General features: G+C 53.8%; 1 protein-coding gene across 1 annotated transcript; it reads right to left on the reverse strand.

The window, feature by feature from the left end:
* Nucleotides 1–6,934: 6,934 nt before the first annotated feature.
* LOC142910250 (uncharacterized) lies at nucleotides 6,935–18,837 on the reverse strand. The gene is made up of 9 exons (XM_076059955.1): nucleotides 17,970–18,837; nucleotides 13,053–13,197; nucleotides 12,169–12,697; nucleotides 11,116–11,224; nucleotides 10,666–10,729; nucleotides 8,874–9,001; nucleotides 7,455–7,608; nucleotides 6,975–7,085; nucleotides 6,935–6,942 (listed from the first exon to the last, which is right to left on the reverse strand). The coding sequence occupies exons 1-9, from the start codon at nucleotides 18,615–18,617 to the stop codon at nucleotides 6,935–6,937; spliced, it is 1,896 nt and encodes a 631-aa protein (XP_075916070.1). The 5' UTR covers nucleotides 18,618–18,837.
* Nucleotides 18,838–18,845: the final 8 nt, after the last annotated feature.

Genomic DNA, 18,845 nt, shown 5'->3' on the forward strand with positions numbered 1-18,845 from the left:
ATTCTACGTGGTGGTGACTTTACCGAAAGAACCAAAGAAGATGAATCCTTGCAGTCGCGAAAGCTTCAAGTCGAGGTTTGTCTTTTGCCATCGAGCTCCGTGGAGGATGTCCTCGCTCATTGCCCTCTTTGTATTTTGTGCCAGAGTCCCGCGGGTTTAGATCACAGACTGCCGGGGCAAGCGCTGTTAGCGCCTATCGAGGCCGGCAACGGCACACGCGAGGGGGTTGAATGGCCAACGCGACGCCCGGGCTGTTGATGTCTGCACACGGCACCGGTTACTCAGCCAAGGCCGAGTTTGGTCGCTCGATCTAGGGAAGAATTAGAACCGCCTTTAGATAATCGACGGCGATGTTGGCCAGGAGTGGGAACTAACCTTGGGTGGGCGTGTAGCACGGCGCGCTCACCGCCGCTCCACCGCTGCTCCCCCCAAGCACCAAGGCTTCGGGGATCTGTCGGGGCGGCCGCGGGCTCCTCGCTGTCGAGGTGGGGAGAGAAAAAACTCAACCAGAGGAGCCAGCACTGAGCAAGGTGCCTGCGTGCCCGTCTTTGTGTGCGAGCGTGACGTCTGTCTTTGTGTGCGTGACGTGTCTTTGTGTGCGAGCGTGACGTCTGTCTTTGTGTGCGTGACGTCTGTCTTTGTGTGCGAGCGTGACGTCTGTCTTTGTGTGCGTGACGTCTGTCTTTGTGTACGTGACGTCTGTCTTTGTGTGTGTGACGTCTGTCTTTGTGTGCGAGCGTGACTTCTGTCTTTGTGTGTGAGCATGACGTCTGTCTTTGTGTACGAGCGTGACGTCTGTCTTTGTGTGTGTGACGTCTGTCTTTGTGTGCGAGCGTGACGTCTGTCTTTGTGTGCGAGCGTGACGTCTGTCTTTGTGTGCGAGCGTGACGTCTGTCTTCTTTGGTTCTTTCGGTAAAGTCACCACCACGTAGAATGAGAATAAAATAATAAATTGATAAAACAAAATAACACAATAAAATTCTCACGAATTTTCGGCCACAACACAAGCGGGCCTTCATCAGGCGAAGGGACGAGACTGTCTGATGAAGGCCGCTTGTGTTGTGGCCGAAACGTCGTGAGAATTGTATTGTGTTATTTTATTTTATCAATTTGTTATTTTATTCTCATTCTACGTGGTGGTGACTTTACCGAAAGAACCAAAGAAAATGAATCCTTGCAGTCACGAAAGCTTCAAATCGAAATGTGACGTCTGTTTTTGTGCGCGTGGCCGTGGTGGGGGGGGGGGGGCGGGGGAGCCACGCCGACAGTATGAGAGGGAACTGGGGGGGCCGTCCGTTTGGAGCAGCGAGGTCTCCGTTGTGCCGCTGGAGTCTTTGCCACCGTCTCGGCGTCGCCGGCCAGGCGGTCTACCGGCTGCCCTGACCGGGAACCGTAGCGAGCAAGTGTGAACTGTTAAGGCCGTTTTAATAAACAGAGCGCCTCCTGCTCTTAGTGTCTCTCCGAGTCAGTTAGTACACCTGCATCGGGAAAGATAAGGCATCGTTTTCCTTTAGCCAGGCGAGGTTTGCGTGTCACGGTCGTGTATTGCAGCACAGTTATTTTGGATTTTGTGTTTGTTTTTGCTGTTGGCCAAGTGTAGATATTCGGCGGAAATCATGCACACCCAGAATGTGTGTGACTCTCCTGTCATTACCTCCCGTGGCCACTAGTCCACTCACACTGCAGGCTGACTCTCCTGTCATTACCTCCCGTGGCCACTAGTCCACTCACTGCAGGATGACTCTCCTGTCATTACCTCCCGTGGCCACTAGTCCATGCATGGGTGAATGAGTGGGTGTGTGACTGAGTGGGTGAGTGGGTAAATGAGTGGGTGGGTAAGTGAGTGGGTGTGTGACTGAGTGGGTGGGTAAATGAGTGGGTGGGTGGGTGGGAGAGTTGGTGGGTGAGTGGCTAAGTGGGTTGGTCAGTAGGTCCGAGCGTCTGCGTGAGTTACACGCCTGGACATGTGACCAAGTCCAGAGACATGGTCACAATGCCGCTGTCGAGTGTGGCGATTTTGTAACATGCAACCCAAACTGTGGAAGTGTGGAGTGGAACAACAACAACATCAGTTTAACACGTATTTATTCATAATGAGGATTTCTGGGTACGATCGCGTATGTAAAAATGTGTCGCAAACCTCACACCACCCGACACGGCCAATCGGTAAAAAAATTGTGACGTTGAAGAGTGAATTAATATTTAAAATTTGAGTGCGACGCATCGCTGGAAATTCCCAATCAACATCATAAACAACGCGATTATATTCTTTGGGTTTTTCGGTAAAGTCGCACAGAACAATAAAATCATAAAGTGAATACAAAAATAATTTAAAATATCACGACGTTTCGATCGCAACACAAGCGGTCGACATCAGGAAAAGGGTGGCAGGGGAGATCGAAACTTCGTGGGTTTTTTGTATTTTATTGTTCTATCTGCGTGACTTTACCCAAAGAATATGAATTCCTGCGGGCACGAAAGCTTTTAAATCAACAACATTATAAACACCATCAACAACATCAACACCATCAACATTATCAACAACACCATCAACAACATCAACACCATCAACATCATTATCAACAACACCATCAACATCATCAACACCATCAACAACATCATCATCAACAACATCATCAACAACATCAACATCATCAACATCTCTTCTAGATTTAAAGCTTTCGTGACTGCTAGGATCCATACTCTTTGGTTCTATTGGGTAAAGTCACGTAGGTGAAAATAAAATAACAAAAAATCACGACGTTTCGGCCACAACACAAGCGGCCTTCATCAGGTGAAGGGACGAGACTGTCTGGAGGACAGCACTGGAGTGGAAGAAGCCACACTTAGATCACGACCTTTAAGCTGTGTGAGAAGAAAAAGACCACGCGCCTTGACAAAGGAATTAGCATATAATTTAGCATTGAAATGGCTCATTGAAATAGCTAAGTTAAAGTATACACATCCGCAGAGGTACCCCTTGACAAAGGAATTAGCGCTGGAGTGGAAGAAGCCACGCTTAGATCACGACCTTTAAGCTGTGTGAGAAGAAAAAGGCCAAGTGCCTTGACAAAGGAATTAGCATATAATTTAGCATTGAAATGGCTCATTGAAATAGCTAAGTTAAAGTATACACATCCGCAGAGGTACCCCTTGACCAAGGAATTAGCATCAAATTTAGCATTGAAATAGCTGAGTAATTAGCTTGTAACTGGTCACAGAAATAGCTATGTTAAAGTTAGAGCATATACATTCACCGAGGCACCTAGTACTCATCAAACAGGATAATTTAGCGAAACACAACCACGCTCAGACATCGGACCTGTGTGCGAGCAAACAAGGTGTTCTGACAAAGAAATTAGCATAAAAATCAGCATTTGATTGGCGGATTTTAGGAAAGAGGTGGTGTACATGCTGGTGGACTTGCAGTTTGGCGTGGGGGGGGGGGGAAAGGGGGGATGGGGAGTTTACCTATTGATGGTGTGAAAAGGGGGAATTTATAAGAGCTGCGAAAGTTTGGGGTACCACTACTTGAAAAATATACTGTACCACTGAAATTAGTTTAATGTTTAGTTCGATTTAGAACATCTTTCCAATGGTTGCTTAATTTGAAACCATCCTCTCGGTTGAAAATGAATTCTTCTGCCGTAGCTGATCACTGTTACAACGCTGTGGGGGATCACGATATAATTTTCTCCGATACCAAGGTTCTTTGTAAACCCATGGGCTTTTGAGAGATTTGTTCATGAAGCAATTCAGATCTACAAACACAGACACAATTTAAACCGAGAGGATGGTTTCAAATTAAGGAACCATTGGAAAGATGTTCTAAATCGAACTAAACATTAAACTAATTTCAATGGTACAGTATATTTTTCAAGTAGTGGTACCCCAAACTTTCGCAGCTCTTATAAATTCCCCCTTTTCACACCATCAATAGGTAAACTCCCCCCTTTCCCCCCCCCGCCCCGCGCCAAACTGCAAGTCCACCGGCACGTACACCACCTCTTTCCTAAAATCCGCCAATCAAATGCTAATTTTTATGCTAATTTCTTTGTCAGAACACTTTGTTTGCTCGCACACAGGTCCGATGTCTGAGCGTGGTTGTGTTTCGCTAAATTCTCCTGTTTGATGAGTACTAGGTGCCTCGGTGAATGTATATGCTCTAACTTTAACATAGCTGTTTCTGTGACAAGTCACAAGCTAATCACTCAGCTATTTCAATGCTAAATTCTATGCTAATTCCTTGGTCAAGGGGTACCTCTGCGGATGTGTATACTTTAACTTAGCTATTTCAATGAGCCATTTCAATGCTAAATTATATGCTAATTCCTTTGTCAAGGCACTTGGCCTTTTTCTTCTCACACAGCTTAAAGGTCGTGATCTAAGCGTGGCTTCTTCCACTCCTGCGTTAATTCCTTTGTCAAGGGGTACCTCTGCGGATGTGTATACTTTCACTTAGCTATTTCAATGAGCCATTTCAATGCTAAATTATATGCTAATTCCTTTGTCAAGGCAATTTGTGTTTTTCTTCTCACACAGCTTAAAGGTCGTGATCTAAGCGTGGCTTCTTCCACTCCAGCGCTGTCCTCCAGACAGTCTCGTCCCTTCACCTTATGAAGGCCGCTTGTGTTCTGGCCGAAACGTCGTGATTTTTTGTTATTTTATTTTCACCTACGTGACTTTACCCAATAGAACCAAAGAGTATCAACAACATCATCATCAACAACAACATCATCAACAACATCAACATCATAAACAACATCATCAACAACATCATCAACAACAACATCAACAACATCAACAACAACATCATCATCAACTACCACTACTGCTACAACCACTACTACTCCTACTGCTGCTGCTGCTGCCTCAGCTGCCTTAGCTGCCACTGCTGCCGCTGCCACAGCTGCCGCTACTGCCGCTGCTGCAGCTGCTGCTGCTGCTGCTACCGCAGCTGCCACAGCTGCCACTGGCGCTGCCACTGGTGGTGCTGCTGCTGCCACTGCTGCTGGCGCTGCTGCTGCCGCTGCCGCTCCAGGCATCTCTGCGACAGGAAGTGCTCCCTGCCCCAGCCGCCATTCCTGAAGCTGTCGTGCAACTCGCGGTGAGCCCAGAGAGCGGCGAGCAGAACCTTGGCGGCAAACCGATCCTGGCTCAGCGCCGTCCTGAGGCAGCAGCAAGCACGGACACACGCCCGCCACAGACGCTCAACAAAGATACAAAGGTCCACCGTGTAGCCTTAACATACCGTAGGGGCGAGTGGTGCCGTTAGCGAGCGCCTGTGAAGGCCGGTAACGGCACGCGAGGGGGTGGGTGGCCAGAACCACGCCCGGCCGCCTTTGTCTCCCTAGTGGCGATGTTTGCTACACACAGCACCGGGTACTCATTTGAGGCTGAGTCGACCTAGGGGAGACTCAGAACCGGTTCAGATAATCATCACTGGTGTTGGCCATTGAGCGGGAATCGAACCCGGGTCGCCAGGTTCCTAGCGCGGCGTAGCGCTAACCGCTACACTACCGCTCCCACATACAAGTACACACTCACAGATACACACACAGACACACACACAGACACACACACAGACACAAAGACAAAGATCCCCCATATAGCCTTAACAGACTGTAGGGGCAAGTGCTGTTTGCGAGCACCTATGAAGGCCAGACACACACACACACAGACACACACAGATACACACACACAGATACACACAGACACACACACACACACAGATACACACAGACACACACACAGATACATACAGATACACATAGACACATACACACAGACACAAACACAGATACACACAGACACAGATACACACACGCAGATACACACACACACACACAAAGCCAAAGATCCCCAGCTGTGTAGCCTCAGCGGAATGTAGGGGTAAGTGCTGTTAGTAGCGAGCAGTAGCGCCTATGACAGCCGGCGCTGTGACATACCACGTGGTGGGTGGTCAGCACCACGCCTGGTGAGTGGTGGTGAGTGTGGGTGGTGAGCGTGGTGAGCGTGGTGAGAGTGATGAGAGTGGTGAGTGTGGGTGGTGAGAGTGATGAGAGTGGTGAGTGTGGTGAGAGTGGTGAGCGTGGTGAGTGAGAGTGGTGAGTGTGTGTGGTGAGTGTGGGTGGTGAGAGTGGTGAGAGTGGTGGTGAGTGTGGGTGGTGAGAGTGGTGAGCGTGGTGAGCGTGGTGAGCGTGGTGAGAGTGGTGAGAGTGGTGAGGGTGGTGAGCGTGGTGAGAGTGGTGAGCGTGGTGAGAGTGATGAGAGTGGTGAGAGTGGTGAGTGTGGTGAGGGTGGTGAGCGTGGTGAGAGTGGTGAGCGTGGTGAGCGTGATGAGTGAGTGAGTGGTGAGTGAGTGGTGAGTGAGAGTGGTGAGTGAGTGGTGAGTGTGAGTGGTGAGTGAGTGGTGAGTGAGAGTGGTGAGTGGTGAGTGAGAGAGTGGTGAGTGAGTGAGAGTGGTGAGTGTGAGTGGTGAGTGATGGTGGTGAGTGTGAGTGGTGAGTGAGAGAGTGGTGAGTGTGAGTGAGTGTGTGTGGTGAGTGAGTGTGAGTGGTGAGTGTGAGTGGTGAGTGAGTGGTGAGTGAGTGTGGTGAGTGTGGTGAGTGGTGAGTGAGTGTGGTGAGTGTGAGTGTGAGTGGTGAGTGTGTACTTCCCCCCCACCCACCGGCTGGTGTGGATGTCCACGACTCGCCCCACGCCACCGCTGGCCTGCAGGCGCTGAGCGTTGGCGGCGCTGCCGCACACCAGCGCAGTGAGCGCCCAGAGCACCGCCGACACCCTGTCCTCACCCAGCCGGGAGGCCTCACCACCACCCTCACCACCCTCACCACCCTCACCACCCTCACCACCCTCACCACCACCCTCACCACCACCCTCCTCACCACCCTCGCCACCCTCACCACCCTCACCCTCACCACCCTCACCACCCTCACCACCCTCCTCACCACACTCACCCTCACCACCCTCACCCTCACCATCACCACCACCATCACCACCCTCCACACCACCCTCACCACCCTCACCACCCTCGCCAACAACCGGCAGCATCAGGGTGAGGATCCTCACGCCGTTGTACAGCCCTGGGGAGTGCGGGGAGACGGTGGTGAGCGGCCTCCATCACCACCCCCATCACCACCTGAATCATCATCGTCATGACCTCCATCACCACCCCCATCACCACCTGAATCATCACCTCCATCACCACCTCCATCACCACTCCCATCACCACCTGAATCATCATCATCACCTCCATCACCACCATCATCACCTCCATCCACATCTCCATCATCACCTCCCTCCCATCACCTCTATCACCACCCCCATCACCACCTCCCTCCCATCACCTCTATCACCACCCCCATCGCCACCTCCCTCCCCCCCATCACCTCTATCACCACCCCCATCACCACCTCCCTCCACCCCCCATCACCACCTCCCCCGCGTCCCACCGATGAGTCTCTGGCTGTTGGGGTCATTCCGAGCGAGGACTCGCACAGCGTTGACCGAGGTGAACGCCAGCAGCCGTCGATGGCTCCGCAGCTGCTTCAGGAGGCAGGGCAGCCCCCCGCTGTGAGCGACAACCACGCCTGCCAACGCCGACCACTGCTCGCGACGACGCACGGCAACAAGACAGCACCACGCAGACGGCGCGTCACACGGTGAGCGTTGCTAGGGAGCGTTGCTAGGGAGCGTTGCTAGGGAGTGTTGGTAGGGAGCGTTGGTAGGGAGCGTTAGTAGCGAGTGTTGCTAGGGAGCGTTGTTAGGGAGCGTTGGTAGGGAGCGTTAGTAGCGAGCGTTGCTAGGGAGCGTTGGTAGCGAGCGTTGCTAGCGAGTGTTGGTAGGGAGCGTTGCTAGGGAGCGTTGTTAGTGAGCATTGCTAGCGAGCGTTGCTAGCGAGCGTTGCGAGCGAGCGTTGCTAGCGAGCGTTGGCAGGGAGCGTTGCTAGGGAGCGTTAGTAGCGAGCATTGCTAGGGAGCGTTAGTAGCGAGCGTTGCTAGGGAGCGTTAGTAGCGAGCGTTGCTAGCGAGCGTTGGTAGCGAGCGTTGGTAGGGAGAGTTAGTAGCGAGTGTTGCTAGGGAGCGTTGTTAGGGAGCGTTGGTAGGGAGCGTTGTTAGGGAGCGTTGGTAGCGAGCGTTGCTAGCGAGCGTTGGTAGGGAGCGTTGCTAGGGAGCGTTGTTAGCGAGCGTTGCTATGGAGCGTTGCTAGCGAGCGTTGCTAGCGAGCGTTGGCAGGGAGCGTTGCTAGGGAGCGTTAGTAGTGAGCGTTGCTAGGGAGCGTTAGTAGCGAGCGTTGTTAGGGAGCGTTAGTAGCGAGCGTTGCTAGGGAGCGTTAGTAGCGAGCGTTGCTAGCGAGCGTTGGTAGCGAGCGTTGGTAGGGAGCGTTGGTAGCGAGCGTTGGTAGGGAGCGTTGGTAGCGAGCGTTGGTAGGGAGCGTTGGTAGGGAGCGTCGATAGCGAGCGTTGGTAGGGAGCGTTGGTAGGGAGCGTCGATAGCGAGCGTTAGTAGCGAGTGTTGCTAGGGAGCGTTGGTATCGAATGTTACTAGGGAGCGTTGTTAGGGAGCGTTAGTAGCGAGCGTTGGTAGCGAGCGTTGCTAGGGAGCTTTAGTAGCGAGTGTTGCTAGGGAGCGTTGTTAGCGAACGGGGGCAGGAGGAGCGACGCTCACAACAACGAGCGGAGCGCCGGGGTGGCTAAAACGCGGCGAGTTGGCGCAGTAGGGGGCACGGGTGGTGGTGCAACGGCCGGCGGTCATCTCCTCAGTCGGTTGACCCCACGGCACCTGGCGGGTCCGCACCGCGACCTCCTGCCGGCCCTAGACGTGCACACGGCCTGGCGCGGGTGTTGGTTTTATGGTGCAGTGAGCCCCCACCTCGGTGTCTCTGCTGGCCAGGGTGTAGATGATGCTGGTTGCCCATTCCAGGACGACCGGGTTGTGTGACTGCTGCAGCAGGGACACGTAGCAGCTGACCGCGTCGGGTTGGTACAGCAGCTCACAGCCTGCACAACGCCCGTACATCATAAACTACTACACACCACACTACCATACACTACACTACTATACACAATACTATACACTACTACACTACTATACAGTACTATACACTACACTACTATACACTGCAGAATACACTACACTACTATACACTACACTATACACTACTATACACTACACTATACACCACACTACCATACACTACACTACTATACACTACACTACTATACACTGCAGACTACACTACACTCTATACCATACACAACACATTATATTACACTATAAACTACACTACAGACTACACTAAACTACTATACTACACTATACACTACACCACCCTACCATACACTACACTGATAATACGTTTTTCCCCTTTTTCTGGCAACAAAACAGCTGTGTTAAGATGTTAAAACACCAAACTGAAACCTTTTACAAGGAATCTGTACCAGTACACTACACTATACACAACACTATACACTACACTATACACTACTATACACTATAAACTACACTATACACTACTATACACTACACTATACACTACACTATACACTACACTACTATACACTACACTACTATATACTACACTATACACTACACTACTATACACTACACTACTATACACTATACACTACTATACACTATACACTACACTAGTAGACACTACACTACACACTACTACACTATACACTACACTATACACTACATTATACACTACACTACACACTAGTGCTGTACTAGTGACGAATTGGCCACGTTCTGTTTACGTGACAACCCTTACTAGGTGGCTGTGTCGGGTGGTGGTGGGTTTTAACGACTCAACATTTATATATTTACGTGATCTAACCCAAAAAAACTCTATTATGTACACTATACACGACTATACACTAACTATACATTACACTACACACGACACGAATATACACTACACTGTACACTACACTGTACACTACACTATACACTACACAGAGAGAAGTAGGCGCGCAGTTTCAGGACTCACTGTGAGGAGGAGGAGGGAGGGGTATGAGGAGGGGGGTGAGAAGAGTGAGAAGGAGGGGGTGAAGGAGGGGGAGGAGGAGGTCGAGGAGGGGGAGGAGGGGGGGAGGAGGATGAGCAGGAGGTGGAGGAGGAGGCGAGGATGAGAAGGAGGAAGGGAAGGAGGCTGCTGCTGTATCTGTGAGTGCTGCGACTCAGGACTGACCGCGGGGAGGAGGGAGGGGGAAGGGAGGGGGGAGGGAGGGGGAGAGGGGGTGAGTGAGGGTGTGAGTGAGGGTGTGAGTGAGGGTGTGAGTGAGTGAGTGTGTGTGAGTGAGGGTGTGAGTGAGGGTGTGAGTGAGGGTGTGAGTGAGTGTGTGAGTGAGGGTGTGAGTGAGGGTGTGAGTGAGGGTGTGAGTGAGGGTGTGAGAGGGGTGTGAGTGAGTGAGGGAGTGAGTGAGGGTGTGAGTGAGGGTGTGAATGAGGGTGTGAGAGGGGTGTGAGTGAGTGAGAGGGGAGTGAGTGAGTAAGTGAGGGAGTGAGTGAGGGAGTGAGGGAGTGAGTGAGGGAGTGAGTGAGAGGGGAGTGAGTAAGGGAGTGAGTGAGGGTGTGAGTGAGAGGGGAGTGAGTGAGGGTGTGAGAGGGGAGTGAGGGTGTGAGTGAAGGTGTGAGTGAGGGGGGTGACAGTGGCCACCTGTTTTACGGGTCGTGATGTGCACGCTCAGCTGGTGCATGATGCAGACTGCATCCTCCACCGCCTGCGGACACAGACAGACCACGGCAGATGAAGGCAAAGATCCCCCGTGTAGCCCGTGGCAGACCGTAGGGGACAGTGCTGTTAGTTGCTCATGAGGGGGTGGATGGCCAGCGCCGCGGACATTACACACACACACATACACGCAGACATACACACACACATACATACACACACGCACACATACACACACACATACATACACACACATACATACACACACGCATACATACACACCTACACACACGTGGACATACACACACGCATACATACACACGCGCACACATACATACATACATACACACATACACACACGTACACATACACACATACACACGCGCACACACACATACACACATGCACACACAAGCACCTTGGTGTGGGGGTCACCTGAGTCTCGGTGTTGTGCCCTTTGAGTGCCGAGCGGATGAAGTGCAGCACGCAGTCCACCAGCCCCTCGCACTGCCGCACGCTCGGCCACATGTTCGAGCTCAACTCCCTGGAACGCCACGAACGTCACGTCAACCACGACGTCACCGCCGTGACGTCAACCCTGACGTCACCGCCGTTACGTCAACCCTGACGTCACCACCGTGACGTCAACCCTGACGTCACCGCCGTCACGTCAACCCTGACGTCACCGATGTAACATCAACCACGACGTCACCGCCGTGATATCAACCACGACGTCACCGCCGTGACGTCAACCACGACGTCACGGACGTCACAACAACCACGACGTCACCGCCGTGACGTCAACCCTGACGTCACATCAACCACGACGTCACCGACGTCACATCAACCACGTCACTCCCGTCGTGGTTGACGTCACCGCCGTGACGTCAACCCTGACGTCACCGCCGTTACGTCAACCCTGACGTCACCACCGTGACGTCAACCCTGACGTCACCGCCGTCACGTCAACCCTAACGTCACCGATGTAACATCAACCACGACGTCACCGCCGTGATATCAACCACGACGTCACCGCCGTGACGTCAACCACGACGTCACGGACGTCACAACAACCACGACGTCACCGCCGTGACGTCAACCCTGACGTCACTGACGTCACATCAACCACGACGTCACCGACGTCACATCAACCACGTCACTCCCGTCGTGGTTGACGTCACCGCCGTGACGTCAGGGTTGACGTCACCGCCGTGACGTCAACCCTGACGTCACCGACGTCACGTCAACCACGACGTCACCGCCGTGACGTCGTGGTTGACGTCACCGCCGTGACGTTAACCACGACGTCACAACAACCATGACGTCACCGCTGTGACGTTGTGGTTGACGTCACCGCCGTGACGTCAACCAGGACGTCACCGACGTCACATCAACCACGACGTCACCGACGTCACATCAACCACGACGTCACCGACGTCACATCAACCACGACGTCACCGCCGTGACGTCTGCCTCGGCGCGCCTTACCGCAGGCACTTCAGGGTGTTGCAGAATGCCGCGGAGGGCGAGGAAGGCGAGCAGGGCAAGGCGGGCGAGGTGAGCGAGGTGAGCGAGGTGGATGAGGTGGGCAAGGAGGGTGAGGTGAGCGAGGTGAGCGAGGTGGATGAGGTGGGCGAGGAGGGTGAGGTGGGCGAGGAGGGTGAGGTGAGCGAGGTGGGTGAGGTGGGCGAGGTGAGCGAGGTGGGTGAGGTGAGCAAGGTGGATGAGGTGAGCGAGGTGGATGAGGTGAACGAGGTGGATGAGGTGAGCGAGGTGGATGAGGTGAACGAGGTGGGTGAGGTGGGCGAAGTGGATGAGGTGAGCGAGGTGGATGAGGTGAGCGAGGTGGATGAGGTGAGCGAGGTGGATGAGGTGAACGAGGTGGGTGAGGTGGGCGAGGCTCCCCGGTTGCTGATCCAGCCGCTCTCCGGCACCATCACGAGCTCCACCAGTGCCGGCAGGCAGCACACCAGTGCCACCCTCAGAGACTCGTGGTACGTCAGGTTGCACAGCGTGCCTGGGGCATCATCATCACTGGATCATCATCATCACCATATTATCATCATCATCATCATTACCAGATCATCATCACCAGATCATCATCATCATCACCAGATCATCATCATCACCAGTTCATCATCACATCATCATCACCAGATCATCATCATCATCACCAGATTATCATCACCGGATCATCATCATCACCAGATCATTATCATCATCACCAGATCATCATCATCACATCATCATCACCAGATCATCATCATCACCAGATCATCATCGTCATCACATCATCATCATCACCAGATCATCATCATCACCAGATCATCACCACCACCAGCAGGTCACCACGAAGGCTGGTGCGTTGTTACCGGTGATCCTCTCCAGGGCGTGAGGGTTTCGAGTGCGTCCCAGCAGGCTGGCGAGGGCGGCGACGCCGCCCCTGTTGCAAAGCGCCAACGCACCAACACGGCTGGAGCTGAGGGCTTGCAACGCCTCGCACACGAACACACACACCTGTGGGGGCACGCGGAGGTGAGGAGATGCACACACAAGACACACACACATACACACAGACACACACACACACACCTGTGGGGGCACGCGGAGGTGAGGAGATACACACACAAGACACACACAGACACAACAATAACAACCGCCATTCGCCACTAAGTGGCGGTGACGTCACCACGACGCTTGTGCCAGGCTATGTGCACCCTGAGGCCACGTGAAGTGTCGAACGCCCGCTGGCAGGAGGTCACGGGGCAGACCCAGGTGCCACGGGTCGACTGACTGAGATGACTGGCTGATGCACCACCTGTGCCCCCTACTGTGCCAACCTGCTGTGCTTTCGCCACCCGGCGCTCCGCTCGTTGTTGTGAGCGTCGCTCCTCCGCCCTCCGTTGTTGTTGGAGGGCGACTACCTCCAACTGCCCAGTAGCATCCTTCACGAGCCTCCTCCACAGAGGCCGATCTTGACACCGCTGGTACCAGTCATCGGCAAGTCCACTCAGCTCCACATTCCTCCTGTACCATATCACTCCATCTCTTCTCTAGCCCGTGCAGCGCCCGCTTAGCCCCCTCAATCCGGCCGAACAAAAGCTGTTTCGGCATGCGGTGGCTGGGCATGTGGGCTACATGACCCAGCCATCGCAGCCTTGCCCGCCGGAGAAGCTCACCGATGGGACCTTGCCCAGATCTTTCAAGGATTTGTGAGCTCCTCACACAATCCAGTCTGGTTCAACCCGGTATGGATCGTAGGCAGGCCAGCCTAAATGTTTCTAACCGGCGAAGATGTTCCATTAGCGGGGTCCACGTTTCGCAAGCGTAGAGAAGGGAGGGAATGACCGTGGCCGAGAAGACCTGACGCTTAGTGCAGAGCGACAGACCAGGTAGCTTCCACACAGCGTTACGCAACCGATGAAAGGATATTGCCGCTCGACTGATTCGGAGTGAGACCTCTGCTGTTAAACTGGAGCCAGTCATAAGCACACTGCCCAGGTATGGGAAACACTCCACTTTCTCCACAACTGCCCCATCACCGATTGGGAGTTGTGGGGGTGGAGTGTCCGATGGTACAAAATACCCAGGCAGGTGCTTAGTTTTGGTGGGGCTGATGGTAAGGCCCCACCTCTTAGTGGCATGCTCCAGTCTCAGCAGCAGCGTCTCCAACTCCTCCTCTGACTGAGCAGCTATTACCAAATCATCAGCATACATAACGTGTTTGAGCAATAGGGAGCCATCCCTTGACCGCACCCGGGCATCAATCAGCCTCCCATTATATCTGTACCATATGGAGATTCCCCCGGTAGAGCTATTGAAGGCTTCACGAACTACGTGGTTAAAATAGATGTTAAATAATGTGGGAGCCAGAGGACATCCCTGTCGCACCCCAAGGTGTACAGGGAATGGCTCTGACTCCCGGCCACGTAGTTTTACCCGGGCCCGCTCACCATCATGAAGGTCCTTAATGATCGTGAGCAGAGGGTCAGGTACTCCAAAAGCACGAAGAACGACCCAGAGCCCAGGCCTACTGATGGTATCATAGGCCTTGACCAGGTCAATAAAGCAGAGATGTCGGTCTTGTTGGAATTCCCTACACCTCTGCTGTAGCAGACGGACAGAAAATATGGCATCTGTGCAGGACCGCCCTTTCCTGAAACCACATTGGGGCTCCGCAAGCCTCTCCTCAGCGTGCCTGGCAAGGCGATGCTGAATAATCCTTGCCAGGACCTTTCCTGGCACACTGAGTGAGATGCCCCTGTAGTTGTTACAGTCTGTGCGGTCCCCCTTCTTAAAAAGGGGGACCACCAGGGCATCCTTCCAATCCTGCAGAACCCGTCCAGTGGTCCAGACTGTTGTTATGATATCATATAGGGCAGTCTGTGCACAAACGCCACCCTCCCTCAGCATTTCGCTTAGGAGATCATCTCTGCCCGCTGCCTTTCCTGGTCTCAGACTCCGGATCGCCTTCAGTACTTCCTCAGCAGACGTCACCTCAGCCAGCCACTCACAGGGGGTGACTTCTTCCAATATTTGAGGCACCGCAGCCTCAGCAGGGTCATCCTCACTTTGTGCCACGATGTTTTCCTGGCTGAGGGATTTTCCCTCCCCCAGGACCTCACAGAAATGCTCAGCAAATCTGCAAACCTGTTCCTGGGGGTCGGAGATTGGATCACCGTTTTTTCCCCTAATGATGGTAATAGGTGTGGCGCTGCAGGTTACTTTTTTGATGGAGATAAATAGAGATTTGTGATCACGGGCCACTGAGGCAGACTTCATCTCCTCAGCAACCCGCGACCACCACCCATCCTTGCAGCGCCTCACGGCTCTCCGAACCTCCGAGCGAAGGCTGCGGTAAGCCTCCTCATTCTCTGACGTGGGATTCTGTAGCCGATGACAGTGGGCCTGTCGCTTTTTCTCAACCATCCTGAACACATCCTCTGTCAGCCAGGGTCTCTGAGGAGGTCTGGACCGCGTACCTAAAGCAGCCATTGCAGCTGCATGAGTCACAGTCCTAAACCTCGCCCACTTACCCTCGACATCAGGAGGAGTCGGGGACGATGCCAATCCCAGCCGCAAGCGATGATGAAATTCTTGCTTGCAACTTTCATCAGATAACTGAGACCAGGCCACTTTAGGTCGGAATGGGGTCCTGGGTGTACACCCACCACCGGAGTGGAAGAATGGCAGGCGCATCTTACAGATGACTAGTCGATGGTCAGAGGGCAGATCAGCTCCACGGTAGGTCCTGGTGTCAAGAACATGGGCTCGCATTCGCTGGTCCGTCACTATGTAGTCCAGCAGATGTTCTTGCTTGGACCCGGCATGCATCCATGATGTTGTGTGGATGCGCCAATTCCGGAACAGCGTGTTGGTAATTACAAGCCCATGGGCTGCACAAAAATCTAGCAGCCTCTTACCGTTGTTATTGAGCTGATCTGGCCCATGCCCTCCAATCACTCCAGACCAGGTGCCAGTATCATGACCAACTCGGGCATTGAAGTCACCCAACATGATGACTCTATCCCGAGGGGCCACTTTAGCCAGCACCTGTGACAGGAGGTCATAGAAGGCATCTGACTCATCGGCTTTGCCTGCATCCCTCCACGGATGTTCATCTTCGGTGGGGGCATAAGTAACCACGACCATTATTCCTCGCCTCCGGTTGATGGGAAGGCGAGCCCAAAGTAGCCTGGGGCTTACAGCTTCCCACACCTCACCGCCACGCTCCCATGCCCCCTTCATTCTTTTGTTCAAAAGAAGACCCACACTCTGTTGTTTGGCAGTCTGCTGCCCCGAGTAGAGGACTGTCCACCCCTCATGGTGGCAGGAGCCAGAGCCGGTCCACCGGACCTCCTGAATGCCGCATAGATCCAGGCGGTACCGGTCCAGCTCCCGACAGAGGAGTGGCAGCCTCTCCTCTGCAGTGAGCGTTCGAACATTCCACGTGGCCACCCGTAGTGGCTTTTCGTTGTTTCTGGAGTAGCCCCGAGGGTAGGTATTCAATCTCCTGGCTCCGCCAATTGGGGTTTGGCCAGGAGACGTCATAGACGCCTGGCCCCCCGGGGCCTCTGGCACAAGCTTATTAGTTACATATTTCAGTTTAACTCGTGGTTTCGTGGTAATTAATTGAAGGTGAAGGGGTTACCAGCCCCTCGCGCCCGTCCAGAGCCCCCGTTTAGCGCCTGTGGTGGACACATATGCCATGAGGGGAGGAGCCAATCAAAATTGGATCTTCCCCCACAGCACTGTCCACGACAGAGTTGCCCGTCCGGCACCGCGAGGAGGTCGGGGGTTGTTTTGCCGGACTACACACACACAGACACACACACACAGACACACACACACAGACACACACAAGACACACACACACGAACACACACACCTGTGGGGGCACGGGCAGGTGAGGAGATGCACACACACACAGACACACGCACACACACAAGACACACACACACATACAGACACACACACATACACACACACACACACCTGTGGGGGCACGCGGAGGTGAGGAGATGCACACACACACATACACACACACAAGACACACACACACACAAGACACACACACACACATACAGACACACACAAGACACACACATACACACACACACAAGACACACACACACACACCTGTGAGGGCACGCGGAGGTGAGGAGATGCACACACACACACATACACACAAGACACACACATACACACACACGCACACGAACACACACACCTGTGGGGGCACGCGGAGGTGAGGAGATGCACACACAGACAAGACAAAGATCCCCCGTGTAGCCTTAACAGACTGTAGGGGCAAGTGCTGTTAGCGAGCAGCACCTATGAAGGCCGGAACGGTACACGAGGGGGTGGGTGGCCAGCACTACGCCCGACCGCCTTTGTCTCCCTAGTGGCGATGTTTACACACCACACCAGGTACTCATTTGAGGCTGAGTCGACCTAGGGGAGGCCCGGGACCGGTTCAGATAATCGTCACCGGTGTTGACCGTGAGCGGGAATCGAACCCGGGTCGCCAGGTTCATAGCGCGGTGTAGCGCTAACCGCTACACTACCGCTCCCCACACACACAGACACACGCACACAGACAGACAAAGATACAAAGACAAAGATCCCCCGTATAGCCTGAACAGACTGTAGGGGCAAGTGCTGTTAGCGAGCACAGACAGACACACACACACACAGACATACAAACAGACACACACACACACAGACACACACAGACACACACACAGACAGACACACACAGACTCCCACTGCCCCACACGTGGTCTCACCTGGTCGTCGACCTCACGGGCAGCGAGCAGCGTCAGGAGTTGGCGCAGCGACCCGGCCGCCCTCACCACCGCCAGCACCAACTCACTGGGTTGCTCGCCAACGCCAACGCCACCGCCAACGCCACCGCCACCGCCAACGCCCTCCCCCACGGAGCGGCGCCCTCTCGCTGCCTGCTGCAACACCCTGGTGGCGGCGGTGGTGGTGTTGGTGGTGGTGGTGTTGGTGGTGGTGTTGTTGGTGGTTTTGATGGTTTTGGCGGTGGTGTTGTTGGCGGTGTTGGAGGTGGTGTTGTTGGCGGTGTTGGAGGTGGTGGTGTTAGTGGTGTTGTTATTGGTGTTTTTGGTGGTGTTGGAGGTGGTGTTGTTGGTGTTTTTGGTGGTGTTGGAGGTGGTGTTGTTGGCGGTGTTGGAGGTGGTGGTTTTGGCGGTGTTGTTGGTGTTGGAGGAATTGTTGGTGGTGTTAGTGGTGTTGTTGTTGGTGTTTTTGGTGGTGTTGGAGGTGGTGGTGTTGGTGAAGAGGCGTCTAAAGGTTCCCAGGAAGCAGCTCCACCAGCGGTGCGGGGAGCCAGCAGCAGCAGCAGCGGCGGCAGGGCGCGGGGTCGTGAGGGCCGTGGTGGAGGTGACCATGATGGTGGTGGAGGTGACCATGGTGGTGGTGGTGGTGGCTGAGTCCCTCAGTCTGCGGGGGGGGGGAGGGAGAGTGGGGGAGAGGTGAGCGTGTGGGTGGGTGTGAGGGCAGATACTGTACACGGACAGATACTGTACACGGACAGATACTGTGCACTGACAGATACTGTACACGGACAGATACTGTACACTGACAGATACTGTACATGGACAGATACTGTACACGGACGGATTCTGTACACGGGCAGA

The sequence above is a fragment of the Petromyzon marinus genome, unplaced genomic scaffold (assembly GCF_048934315.1).
Source record: "Petromyzon marinus isolate PM22_M1 ecotype Great Lakes invasive population unplaced genomic scaffold, UKy_Petmar_22M1.pri1.0 PM_G_Scaffold_14, whole genome shotgun sequence".
In the NCBI taxonomy this organism is placed as follows: Eukaryota; Metazoa; Chordata; class Hyperoartia; order Petromyzontiformes; family Petromyzontidae; genus Petromyzon; species Petromyzon marinus.